This window comes from Podarcis bocagei (assembly GCF_964188305.1).
Source record: "Podarcis bocagei genome assembly, chromosome: 5".
NCBI lineage: Eukaryota > Metazoa > Chordata > Lepidosauria > Squamata > Lacertidae > Podarcis > Podarcis bocagei.
This window is the reverse complement of record NC_138129.1, coordinates 99785796-99799185: the sequence shown is the minus strand read 5'-3', so window position 1 is coordinate 99799185 and position 13390 is coordinate 99785796. Positions and strand designations below refer to the sequence as shown.

The window sequence follows — 13390 nt, the reverse complement described above, 5'->3', positions numbered from 1 at the left end:
CCTTGTGGTCTCTTCCAACTCTATGATTCTATGATTCTAAAATCCTGAAATTTTGTCATACACTAGGATCTGGCAACCAAAGGTGTCAGGACAAGAGTCCAGAACAAAATTCTGTAAAAGCACAACCAATTAATTGCTGAAGGAGGCATCTTATAGCTTGATTACTCAAAGGGAAGTTGCACTGAGCTCAGTGAAGCTTACTCCCAAATATATGTGCATACGAGCAAAAGCTTAATGTGGCTGCCTTGCATGCAGTTACAGTGGGAGAGTATTATTACTTATTTATTTCATGACATTTATATAACACTTGATTGCTTCTCCTGTTAATTTTCTATGTTTCGCTCTACTGTTTAAAGTAGCAGGGCTTTCAAAAAATGTGGCAACCTTGGAGCATTTCATAGTCTTTGGGTGGGATCACGTCACCTCCTGCTCACCCATCTCATGTCTCCATTACACAGGTTCACTGCAACAATATGTTTGCCAAGGGAGTGAAGATTTTCAAGGAGGTGCAGTGCCACTTCCGCTCTGATGCAAATGAGTGGGAGCCCAACGCCATCTCCTCAGTGCTGGTGTTAGATGATGTGAACCCCAGTGCCCGCTTTGTCACAGTGCCCCTTCTCCATCACATGGCTAGTGCCATCAAATGCCAGTTCTACTTTGCGGACACCTGGATGATGTTCAGTGAGATCACCTTCCAGTCAGGTATGACACAGGGATGGGTGATGGAACTGTGTGTGTTTATGTGTATCCTAGTAAGTGAGAGATATTTTGGGAGTGAGCCAGGAATCCTTGTTTATCGCTGGAAGGCTTGATGTGCTGGGAAAGTAGGTTTCATTGTCTCATATGTCTGGACACAGCATAGGCTGATGAACTGTATTTGTCATAATGATATACAAGATATGTGGATCTGTACAACACAGAAGATCTGCTCTGTACATGCAGCAAAATTGGCTCAGTGAACAGGATTGTGCCCTAGCCACTCCTGCCTCATAAGCCATGTAGGCATTTGCTCTAGTGTCTAAAGTGTGCATGGGTGCATACACTTTATTGCACATAAATGTGACTAAGGCCAGGTCTATTTTTCCCAGGGAAGGATGTAGTTGATGGACCAGAAAGTCAGTTAGTCAGTTAGGAGTTCCTTTTACTAATTTGTAAACAGTGGCCTTTCCTGGAGAAGTCAGACTTAGACATGCTTATTCCTGTTCTTGTTACTGCCAGGTTGGACTACTTTCCTGTTCTTGTTACTGCCAGGTTGGACTACTTTAATTCACTTTACAGTGGTGCCTCGCAAGACGAACGCCTCGCAAAACGAAAAACTCGCAAGACGAAAGAGTTTTCCGTTTTTGAGTCGTTCCGCAAGACGAATTTCCCTATGGGCTTGCTTCGCAAGAAGAAAGCCCACAGGGGAATTTCCGGGGACCTCTTTTAAAATGCTGGCGGTCGGGAGCAAAGACTTTCGCCCACCGCCGGCCTTCAGAAGAGGTCCTGGCCTTCGCTGCCGACCCCCAGCATTTTAAAATCGCCCCGGGACAGCGGAGGCTTCGCTGCTGCCCGCCAGCATTTTAAAATCGCCCCGGGACAGCGGAGGCTTCGCTGCCGCCCACCAGCATTTTAAAATCGCCCCGGGACAGCGGGGGCTTTTAAAATGCTGGCGGTCGGCAGCAAAGCGCTCCTGTCCCCGGAGCTTGCGGGGCGGGAGGTGGGGAGAAGGGCTTTTCTTCCCACCGCCAGCCTTCAGAACAGCCTTCTGAAGGCTGGCGGTGGGAAGAAAAGCCCTTGTTCCCCCCCCCCAGCCTTCAGAAGAGGTCGGGGGACAGACTGTCCCCGGACCTGGTCTGAAGGCGGTTTCCATAGGAACGCATTGATTGATTTTCAATGCATTCCTATGGGAAACCGTGCTTCGCAAGACGAAAAACTCGCAAGAAGAAAAAACTTGCAGAACGAATTAATTTCGTCTTGCGAGGCACCACTATACATGGGATTGCCCTTGGAGTCCAGAAACTGCTGCTGCCAGGTTGTTATCAGGAGCTGGGCAGACACAGCTGATTGTGCCATGGGTTGCCAGCTAGTTTCTAGACTCAGTTCAAACTGTGTGAGAGCCTTCAGGTATCACTGCCTGTCCCTTGGGCATCTTCCTAGGCTACAGCCTTTATTGGCCTTGCTCTGTCCCACCTCACCTGGTGTGTTTTTGCATGGCCAGAATGTGTCCGTCCCTGAATTGTGATAATCTCTTCCTTGCCTTTGTGTGGTAAGTTGGGTTCAAGCCATACAAAATTCGGAGGTTTCTACACCCACCCACACCCCTCTCCAGCCAAGCGAAAGTCACATCTCTGCTCACGTTGTTGCCTTTGGCTGTGCCTGCCACTGATATACCACTCCCGGTATGCAACTGAGGGAATAAGGCCTCTGGGCTGAAAAGGGCCCCCTGTGGTTTAGACCTTTAAAAAGCCTTAAGCAGCCTGGGACCGCAGGGTATCTACCTTCTTCCCATAGGAGGCTGGTCACAGAGCGAACTCCTAGAGGCTGAGGTCCCTTCAGACCCCCCACATTTGAGGGGACTGCCCCCCAAGTTGATGGGCTTTGCCATTCAAATGGTGTGCATGTGCCGCATATTGTGATCATTTATGTGGGGCAGGGCTTACTTTCCCCCTCCCCCATATTTTATTCAAGTTGACACCCCTGAGCCTGGTCTAAACTTTGCTTAGTCTCTGAGGCCTATGCTCTTGTCCCTCTCACACTTTCCCTCCCATGTCTTCTTGCCCTGTTTTCAATTTGGCCCACAAGAATTTGTGATTCTTGCCTCAGATTTTATCCCTGAAACCCCATGTTTAGTCTGCTTCTTGTGTTCTCCCCAACTTCAGCTCTGCCCACCTACGGCAGTCAGATAATCAGGGAAGCAGATGCTCAGAAGCTGGATAATCAGACAGTCATTTGACATACAAAAGAAGTGGGGACCCTTCCAATAAATATCATTTTATCACAAGTTTCACATGAGCAGTAAACAGGGGAAAGTAAAATAAACAAATAAAACATTCTGAGAAAACCGGAAGTGCTTCTCAAAGCTGAAGAGACAACTGGGAAAATTACCCTGCAGGGCTAGGTGGGGAAAGAAGGAGAGGGGGGGCGGGGAGCAGACTCTCCCCAACACATGAAGCACATGAAATCCGATTCAGGAGCTATGTTAGGACTGGTTCAGAAGAGGGACAAATTTTTATTCAGGTTTTCTGCAGACGGGCATTTGCTCCAGTTCAACAGTAACCAATGGGTTTTCCTGGGGAAAGTGGTGGGACAAAAACCCTATTGGACCCGTGATACTAGATCAGTAGGAATCACAGGTCAGACGAAAGTGTGGATGGGCCACTGACAGGAGTTTAGCTGGTTGGCCAAGGGAAACCGCCTTTTCCATAACCAAACCTAATGTTTTAATCACTGTTTGTGTGACTAGAGGAGCAAAGAGGCTGTGTGCACGGCCATTAGGGGCTTTCGCATCTTTCTTCATTAAGCCAAGGTACGATAAGTGAAACCAGCTCAGTGTCTTGAGAAGCACCTATAATCTGATTTTCCACATTTAAAAATGAAAGTTTCAAACAACCACTGTGTCTGCTGGTGCTGTTGTTTAAGTCTGGATTCCCCCCCCCCTTTCTTTATTAGATGCAGCCATGTACAATAATTCTGGAGCCCTTCCTGATTCTTCAGTGACTCCTACTACTTATGGTATGTGTGAAGCTAGTTTAGAATGTGGACCCTAAAGTGATCTACCTGGAATATTGTGGATGAGCTAGCTGTGGAACAATGCTAACTTGGCACCAGGGAGATGCAGAGTAGCAGGTTTGCACTGTGGTGGAGGGGTGGGGGTGAGGCCCTTACTTTCATTTTGCTACTCCTGCTCCAAGATGTCATAGCTGAGGGACCCAAAGATAAGACCACTTGGGAGATCCTTCACCATTAGATGATGATGATGATTTATTTGTATCCTGCCAATCTGACTGGGTGGCACCAGTTACAGATAGGTAGCTGTGTTGGTCTGCCATAGTCAAAATAAAAAAAAATTCCTTCCAGTAGCACCTTAAAGACCAACTAAGTTAGTTCTTGGTATGAGCTTTCGTGTGCATGCACACGCACACGAAAGCTCATACCAAGAACTAACTTAGTTGGTCTTTAAGGTGCTACTGGAAGGAATTTTTTTTATTTTGGGTGGCACCAGTTACTCTGGGCGGCTTCCAATATATATAAAAACATAAAACAATAAACATTAAAAAGCTTCCCTATACAGGGCTGCCTTCAAGTGTTTTCTAAAGTTTATATAGTTACTTATCTCCTTGACATCTGTTGGGAGGGAGTTCTACAGGGTGGGCGCCACTACCGAGAAGGCTTTCTGGACACGGCCCAGGAGAAAGGAGCAGAACCGCTGTATAACAGTGCCCCCAGCTCCCAACCTCTTCCCAGCCAAGAGGATACCATGGTCAATGGTATCAAAAGCTGCTGCAAGATCCAGCAGAACCAGGAAACAGCTTTCACCTCTGTCCCTAGCCCGCCAGAGCTAGGGACCACGAGACCGAGGCAGTTTCACGCTTATGAAGGGGCCTGAATTCCAACTGGAAAGGGACCAAATGACCCGCATCCTCCAGATATGCCTGGAATTGTTCAGTGACCACCTGCTCAATCACCTTGTCCAAGAATGGAAGATTGGATAGATCCAAGACCACTGGCAGCCTTCCCTGAAATACCTTATTTCAGGCCTTTTTCCTTCTACCAGAAGGGACAGCCGTAGCTTTCCACCCTCTTGATCGCAGCTGGACCTCCCATCATAATGAAGACCAGTGGCATTCTTCAGCAGAGGGGAACCTATGTGCCGTCTTGAGCCCACTCACTCAATACTGGAAGGGGCTGGAACTGCATTCTTAGTTATTCAGGCTGCTGTTCTCAGTGTGAATAGAGGCGGTATTTGAAAAGACACCAGGAATAATTCTGATGGAGTGGGGAGGTATGAAACCTAGGGCAAAAGATGGCAGCTTGCAATATGCCATATGAAAGTCTTTTTAATTTTCATAAATTCACCTAAAGCTCACATTTTATGGTTGTATTCTGACAGATCCAACCCTCAAAGTGGATGATAGTAATACTCGCATCTTGATTGGCTGCCTAGTGGCCATCATTTTCATTCTGGTGGCCATCATTGTAATCATACTCTGGAGACAGTTTTGGCAGAAGATGTTGGAAAAGGTAAGCCTGCAGACAGATACAGTGCACGTCTGCATTAGAAACTTAATTGCCAAAGTGAATAAGTTACTTCCTCAGGATTAAGCATGGCACATGCAAGTAAGCATAGAAGCGTGTAGGAAATGTGAGTTTAGTATCAAGATTTGAAGCAACCCATTCAAGATCCTTTCATAACTGAATAACTGAACTATTCAGTTATTTCATAACTGTTGAGGAAACCTACTTGTGCCCTTAAGCTGTTTCCTACTTACAAGGGGTAAAATCCCCATCTCTTTCTCCCTCCCTCGTTCTGCGCTTCTTAACTTAAAAGAATATTAGTCTGGCCCAAGCAAAAGCTCTGTACATCTTAAAACCTTGCTTGCGCTTGCACCAATGAATATGATTGAACAGGGGTGTTAATATCAGTTCATAAAGCCAGTCTCTCCCTGTTCTGCCTGTTGTACAGTAAAGATGAAACCTTGACTTGCTTCCAGGCTTCTCGCCGGATGCTGGATGACGAAATGACCGTCAGCCTCTCTCTGCCCAGTGAGTCCAGCATGTTCAACCATAACCGCTCCACATCATCCAGTGAGCGAGAATCAAACTCCACGTACGACCGCATATTCCCACTGGCTGCAGACTACCAGGAGCCTTCTCGACTCATCCGCAAGTTACCCGAATTCACCCCAGGGGAGCAAGAGGCAGGTCAGAACAACCAGGCACTCTGTTGATCTTGTTCCCATATTTGCTCTGTTACCCTGGGCTATAAACCCCTATCCCACCTTCAACGTTTCTTTATGGGGGTGAATGAGATTGAATTCTTTACTTAGGTACTTTTATACGTACTGCCTTTCAGTCCCAAAAAAGCCATCATAAGGTAGTTTTGTTATGCTTCTAAAAGCACAAATTTATTTTAAAACATAAAATAGCAGCCATCTCACAGAATATATAGATAAAAGAGTTATTAAATTATAAATCAACAGCCTCTTTCAGTTAAAATGAATTGTATGAATTCTCTGAATTTTGCAATGTAGGTCTTCTGCCACGTAATGCATACAAAAACACATGTACGGTGGTAAACTGTGTCTAAAAACACATATTTCCCAAAAATATATATAAAACCACATTATATTGGGAAGCCCTACCCTGCAAAAATGTGTAAATAATGCAGAATTGCGTACAAAAGTTTATTAGGAGAAATTCACATACGGGTGAATTTTCATGAGCACTTAAAAAACAACAACTGATGTGCAAATGTGGAGAACTGAACTTAAGGCTGGCAAAATGAGAAACTGAGAAAAACTGAGGTCTGCCCATCCTTAATTTGGCATCCAAAGATAACTTAATGGCAGCAGGCGGTCTTCCTGTTGGCAAACTCCAAATACACAATCGGGCCAGGTTTTGGGTCACCCCTGCCAACAACTTGCAGCCGGGCCCAGTCCCCTCAATATTTCTCACCCTGACCGCCTGCCTTCCCGCCTTCCTCTCTCACTCCCTTGGTCGGCGTGAGGTCCGCTGGCCTGTGTAGCGTCTCCCTAGAGGAGGGCTGCCCTGCCCTGCACAGCGTTGCGAGGTGCATGTGCACGCCAGTGCCCTTCAGTTTTGGGGGCAGCCTGGAGCCTGTGGTGCCTGCACAAAGTTCCTTACTGTATGAATAACAGAAACAGAAGAACTTACATAAAATAAAGAATAAAGTTCTTAGTATCCATAAGTTGCAGCATTCAACATTTTTATATACAGTATGTATAAATATTTTTATTTATGTGAAGAGTAAGCAACAGAATACAAACACAAGAAAAAGAAAGAAAGAAACTTCCCCAACATAGGAGCTATGGCATAATAAACATATACAGAAAGACACTGCATAAATTACTGGTATCTTGCTATAATAATAATAAAAAAGGTCTACTGTTGTCCAAAGTTCATTTTATTGATTCAGCACTTTATATACCCCCCTTCAACTGAAGATCCGGGGGTGGCTTACAGCACAAATATACAAAGTGAAAACGCAAAATACTTAACAGCCACAAAAACCAATAACCCCCCTCCCACAAAGTCATTTAAAAGACCATTAAATTGTTTCATCAGTCAAAGGTCTGGTTATAGAGGAACCTTTTTTCTTGTCACCTAAAGATATGTAGTGAAGGCGCCAGGTGAGTCTCTCTGGAGAGAGCCATTCACAAATGGGGAACCACCACAGAAAAGGCCCCGTTCTTGTGCTGCCACCTTCTGGACTTCTCATGGAGCGTGGCACATGAAGAAGGGCCTCGGGTGATGATAGCAGGGTTCGGGCCAGTTCATATGCACAGAGGTGGCCCTTGAGGATTGCAGCCAAAGACCCCAAAGTATATTTGGCTGAGACCCTCTCCTCTACTTTCCTCCCTTCCCAGGTTGCAGTGCGTCTGCCAAGCCAGCCCAGCCCGGTGCAGCTGAAGGGGTTCCCCACTATGCAGAGGCAGACATTGTGAACCTGCAGGGGGTGACAGGCAGCAACACCTACTCTGTCCCTGCAATCACCATGGACTTGCTGTCCGGCAAAGATGTGGCTGTGTCCGAGTTTCCTCGAAAGCTGCTGACTTTCAAGGAGAAGCTGGGAGAAGGCCAGTTTGGAGAGGTGAGTTCACGGCTTGCTCCTTACAATATGTGTACCTTCCAGCAAGGATTGCAGGAGCAGGAGACGGATGATAAAAGCATGGCATGGTCTGCTCATGGAGATAAGAGACTCAGCTGGACTGAGCACTAAGGCAAGAAGGCCATGAGCAGAAAAGAAAAAGGAGTTGGATAAACTATGGACTGGGATAGGAATGCCAAGATGTTCTGATCAGGGGTGCCAGCTATAGGGGACAGAAGGTGCTTCAGTCCCCTCAATATTTTGAAACAGGGGGCTGAGCCCCCCCAGTATTGAGGGGAGGGGGCTGCCACCCCCCGCTGCTCCTGGGTGAGCACCGGTGTGCTGGTTGGGGGTGGGAGGTACAGAGGGCGCTTTCCACCCTCTGTGCCCCCCTGATGGGTGAGTGTCTGCCCACCATGCACGGCAATTGCCAGAGTGCCTTCCGCACAACAGGTGCCCCCCCCAATGTTGGGCCCAACTTGCCGTGGAGCACTTGTCCTTGCTGATATATTTTTCTGTGACTTTCCATTGTGCTACTATGTCAATGTCTGTTGAAGTACCACTGTACTTTGGCAACGCTCTCCTTGTCTGTCACTGCTGACCTTCTGGAAATGAATGGAGGGTGTTAATTTGGAGGAGAATTATGCCTAATAGTAGAAACTGATAACTGCTTCACTGCATATGCTGCTCTGTCAGGTGTCCACTATGATCAACTGCCCAATAAAATAAAATACAAAATCACAGGCTCATGTGACCCACCTTATTTTTGTGATTGTGAAGTTTTTAAACTGCTTTTAATATTGTATTTTACTTATTGTAGCCTGACATGGAAGCTGTCATTAATAATAATAATAATAATAATAATAATAATAATAATAATAATAATAATAACAGCTTTTATTTTAATAGCCACAGCTTCCAGCAAAGAATTCCCAGAATTCTCTGAGGGAAGACATGCACTTTATATTTATCTTATGGATCTGAACATAAATACCAGTGCAAATTAATCTCTTCTTTTCACCACAGCAGTGACAATACATGGACACGGTGACAGTATTACCATCAATGATGGCTTTCAATTTTTACTGAAAGTTCAGATTTTATTTATTTACTGATTTTTTTAAAAATGTACCCTGCCTATCAAGGAAAACTTTATTACCTGGGTGTATAATAATAAACTAATTTAAACTACAATGCATAGGAATAACAATATAGAAGCAATTAGATAAAACAAAAGTGAGTACAGTATCACTCTTTAAAAGACCTGAACAAATGAAGTTATTCTAGGGTTTTTTCTGTCATTGTTCATGTGGCAAGGCATTGTTTATTATACTGTGCAGGCTCATCTCACTATCCTTTCTGATAAACAATTGGTTTTGCATTTTTGTTGTGTCTCCAAAACCTATTTGAGCAGAGATGACCGTGGGACAGAAGCAATATGTGTGTTCATCAAGTTCCAAAATGCTACTATCATATCACTTTCAGCTCTCTTAAAAGATAAGTGGTACGACAGAACCACTGCTGCCCTTTGTGTTCAAACATTTATTTTGCTCCAGTGTTATCTCAGGTCAAACAATTTTGCAGATTTTTGAAATGCTATAAAATTATACCTCTATCTGTCATGCCAGTTACAAAATCATAGAATTGTAGAGTTGGAAGGGATCCCAAGGGCCATCTAGTCCAGCCCCCTGCAATGCAGGGATCTTTTGCCCAACGTGGGGCTTGAACCCATAATCCTGAGATTAAGAGTTTCATGCTCTACCAACTGAGCTATGTAGCATGCTGGACAAGCTCTGTTGGTCCTTAACTTTGATCTTGTGCAGATACTTTTGGGTAGGGGGTGAGGGGAGAGACACAACATATGTGTTCAGAAATCTCTTTGCATTTCTGAAAATCTCTGTGTATTTCTGCTTCATGTTTCTAGGAGTGCTGTTACATTGCTTAATTAACCAACTTAACTGATTGGTTATAAAAACTGGTCCAATAAAAAGTGGTTCCCTGTCCCTATCTCCCCACTGGAAACATAGGGATATGTTAAAGTTTAATGTGTGCATTATCAATTAGATAACGTGGCATGTGAACCCTTAAAGGGAAACAGCGATGACCCAGCAGCTCAGTCCTGGAGAGCCGGCTCAGGGCTCATCTGCGCTTAGCTTTTGCCCTGCCCTTTCTAGGCACAGGTCTGCAGTTTAAAGCCCCGTATCTGAGCGCTTTCCCCCTGCCTTGACACTTTTGTCAGGAAAATGCGCTCTTTAATGCTGAATCGGAACAAACAGCAATTTGGGTTTTCTGCAGATTGCTGTTTGCTCCGATTCAGCGGTAAGGAGAGGGTTTTCGCGGGGAGAGCGCCAGGGCGAGAAAAGAAAAGTGTGCTTAAATGTGGTGCTTTAAAGCACGGACCTATGACTAGAAACGCAGCACAAAAGGAGGTCTGGATGAGCCCTCAGAGGTGTGGCCTGGCTCTAGGAATTCGTTATTGCTCTGTCCGACTCCCAGGCCTTGAGAAAAAAGTTTGTTTTACCATATGTTTATGGCAAGTTTCTGCGCAAACGACAAAGGACAAAAAGTAGTCTTTAGGCCACCACCGTTTGAGGTAATTGCCACTGGCCTTCTTAGGGCTCATACACTTAGCTTTTGCCTCGTTCTTTCGAGACACACCTCCATACTTAAAAGCTCTGTGTCTGAGCGTGGGGGGGGGGTTGCCCCCCAAACCTCACAGAAACCCGCTCTTTAAAACTCAGTCATTGCAAATGCCAATTTAGGTTTTCTGCTGATTGCCTTTTGCTCTGATTGAGCTTTGAAGTTCACGTTTCACAGGGAAAGATCCAGAACAAAAATGATGCTCCTCAGAGATGGAGCTTTTAAGAGCAGAGGAAAAGTAAGTGTGGATAAACCCTTACATTTCATTTCCCCTGAACTCATTCTTCTGTTTCCCCCTCCATGTCTACATGTGCTTCCCAATGCAGAATTGCAATTCATTCATCTGATGAGGTTGATCGTGGGCCACCAAAAGCTCATGCTGTAATATCGATTCGGTATTTCTATTCTGCTTTTCAACAGCAAATGCTGAGCTCCAAGTGGCTCACAATAATCACAGTAGCATTAAAACAACAAGCATTGCACTCATTGTACTATCAGATACAATAATATAAATATTATAAAATAAAGCAAACAACAAATTTATAATAATGATTAGTACAATTCAATAAAGTCATAGTAATTCAAAATATCAGAAAACGTAAGAAATCATTCATCTAAATGATTAATACTGTTCAATAAATACGGTATGTTAGTTTTTTAGGTACCACAAGGTTTGGGAAGCTACAACAAACCAACAAGATTACAGTTCTGGAAAACGACTCAAAGTAAAAACCTCTCTACCGCCTCACACTAATTGGAGGCTATCTAAACCCTGATGGGTATTACATGCCAATACTAGAGAACTATAAAGCAAAACATCAGTATTCATCTGTTAAATTCCTGATCCCCAGCAAATTTAGGCAAAACTAGTCATAGATCCATTTATGGTCATCCAGGCACCCAAATTCACATCACCAGATTGTTTTATTTCATACAAAATATGAAGAAGCTCATCTGATGGGTCACTCAGCCCTGGGGCTGATATCAGTCTGGTCATGTTGCCTCTCTCTAATATTCTTGGCAGCAACTATGTTGTGTCTGGGGAGCTTTCCATTATGGATAAGGGGACTTCAGTGGAGTGATAACACAACCAGAAGATAACAACCATCTGTCTGTACAGGAAATTCACAAGCAAATGGACTCTCAAATTGGCTGCACAGCACTTTGAACTCATTTCTACTCCAGAAGCAGAGGAGGAAGTGGGGGGGGGAGTTGAGGGGGGGGGAGGCCATTCTCATGATCTTGCTTTTTTTTAAAGTCCAGCCCTTCTCTCTGTGAGAGCTATTTGCCAGACCATTTCTGCTTTGCTGCCTTCCTTCCAGGTCCACCTGTGTGAAGTGGAAGGAGGGATGGAGCAGTTTGTGGAGAAGGATTTTGTTCCGGACGGCAACACCAGCCAACCTGTCCTCCTGGCTGTGAAGATGCTGAGAGCTGATGCCAACAAGAATGCCAGGTGCTTGGGAGGAGGAAGGCAGCTGTAGCAGTCCTAAGATCAGTTATAGCAGCTCCTTTACCCACAACCAGGCCAAAAATAAACAGAATAACGTAAACAGAGCCCTGCTGGACTAGAACAAAGGCCCATTCTGTCCTCATGGTGCCCCACCAGATGCCTATGGGAAGCCCGGGTGCAAGCAGGTTTCCTGCCCTGCTTGAGAAAGGAATCTTGAGTAAAACGCACCAAAAGGGTCTTAACCATTTATAATTACAGTTCAAAAGCACTAGGTGAAATACAAAGTGTGTTCAAAACACTTCAGATACATGTTATTGCCGTAATCCTTAAAATAACGCTGTGAGGTAGGCTGGTATTAGTATCTGCATATTATAGAGAGTGCAGGAAGTGAGGCCCAAGAGTGTGACTTGCCCAAGGCTAACGAGAAGGTTAATGCTAGACTCGAGGCATGATTTGAACCAGGGCCTTTCGGATTTTCAGCTCAAGGCTTTCAGGCCCTGGGCCACATCCATTCCCCATGCTGGATTTAATTTCACTTTTAATATGTATACTGCCTTTCTATATTACTATACACAAGGCAGTTTACAAGCTGAAAAACAACAAAATATACAACAAAGATGACTGATGTTTTAATGTATTCTTAATCTCTTGTTGGAAGCTGCCCAGAGTGGCTGGGGAAGCCCAACCAGATGGACAGGGTATAGGTATAAATTATTATTATTATTATTATTATTATTATTATTATTATTACTACTACTACTACTACTACTACTACTACACACCTTATAACAATCTGATAGGATACAAAGGATTCATAATAAAAACATAGTAACTTTAAAACAAACAACTTTTACCAAATAAAGCTGTATTCAATAATCCATTAGACTATAACAGTACAAAATAAAATTAATTCTCAAACTATCAGCAAATAATAATCAGAAACTCACTCTTAACAATTATAATAAATGATTACTAAACTATAATCAAGTAAAATAACAGCAAGTGACAATGCATAAAATACCACAATACATACAAAACCATGGAAACTGAAAAACTGAAAAACAAAGACACACAATTTTACAAAATTATAATAATTTTGTTTCTGAAAGGAATGACTTCCTCAAGGAGATAAAGATTATGTCCAGGTTGAAGGACCCCAACATCATCAGGCTCCTGGCCGTGTGCATCACTGACGACCCTCTCTGCATGATCACGGAGTACATGGAGAATGGCGACCTCAACCAATTCCTGTCTCGCCAGGAGCCCCAGAGCTTGTCGGAGTGCTCCACCCCTTCTGTCAGGTAGCTCATGAAGGCTGTGTGAGTGCTGGGTTGTGCACTGCTTCCTCTGTGTGCAGGCCTCATTTAGGTGGCAGCTGTTCCACATCCTGACTTCACAAGCTGCTGAGCTTGTGTGTGTGCATGTTGTACTGTGCTGCACAAAAGGGCTCAAGGTGCAGTCCTTGGGCATTTCCCCCCGAGCCTTTACTG

At 44.4% G+C, this 13390-nt stretch overlaps 1 protein-coding gene across 2 annotated transcripts in view; it reads left to right on the top strand.

The window, feature by feature from the left end:
- The window catches only part of DDR2 (discoidin domain receptor tyrosine kinase 2), a 74647-nt gene that overhangs the window by 49778 nt on the left and 11479 nt on the right, over positions 1-13390 (top strand). For both annotated transcript variants that reach the window (XR_014008530.1, XM_081195629.1), the window contains exons 8-14: positions 459-702; positions 3652-3714; positions 5093-5223; positions 5694-5904; positions 7590-7813; positions 11773-11903; positions 13010-13201. Coding sequence is in view for 1 of the 2 variants with exons in the window: in XM_081195629.1 (XP_081051755.1) it covers positions 459-702; positions 3652-3714; positions 5093-5223; positions 5694-5904; positions 7590-7813; positions 11773-11903; positions 13010-13201 (1196 nt within the window). In the remaining variant the exon portion in view is untranslated. The remainder of the gene's footprint in view (positions 1-458; positions 703-3651; positions 3715-5092; positions 5224-5693; positions 5905-7589; positions 7814-11772; positions 11904-13009; positions 13202-13390) is intronic.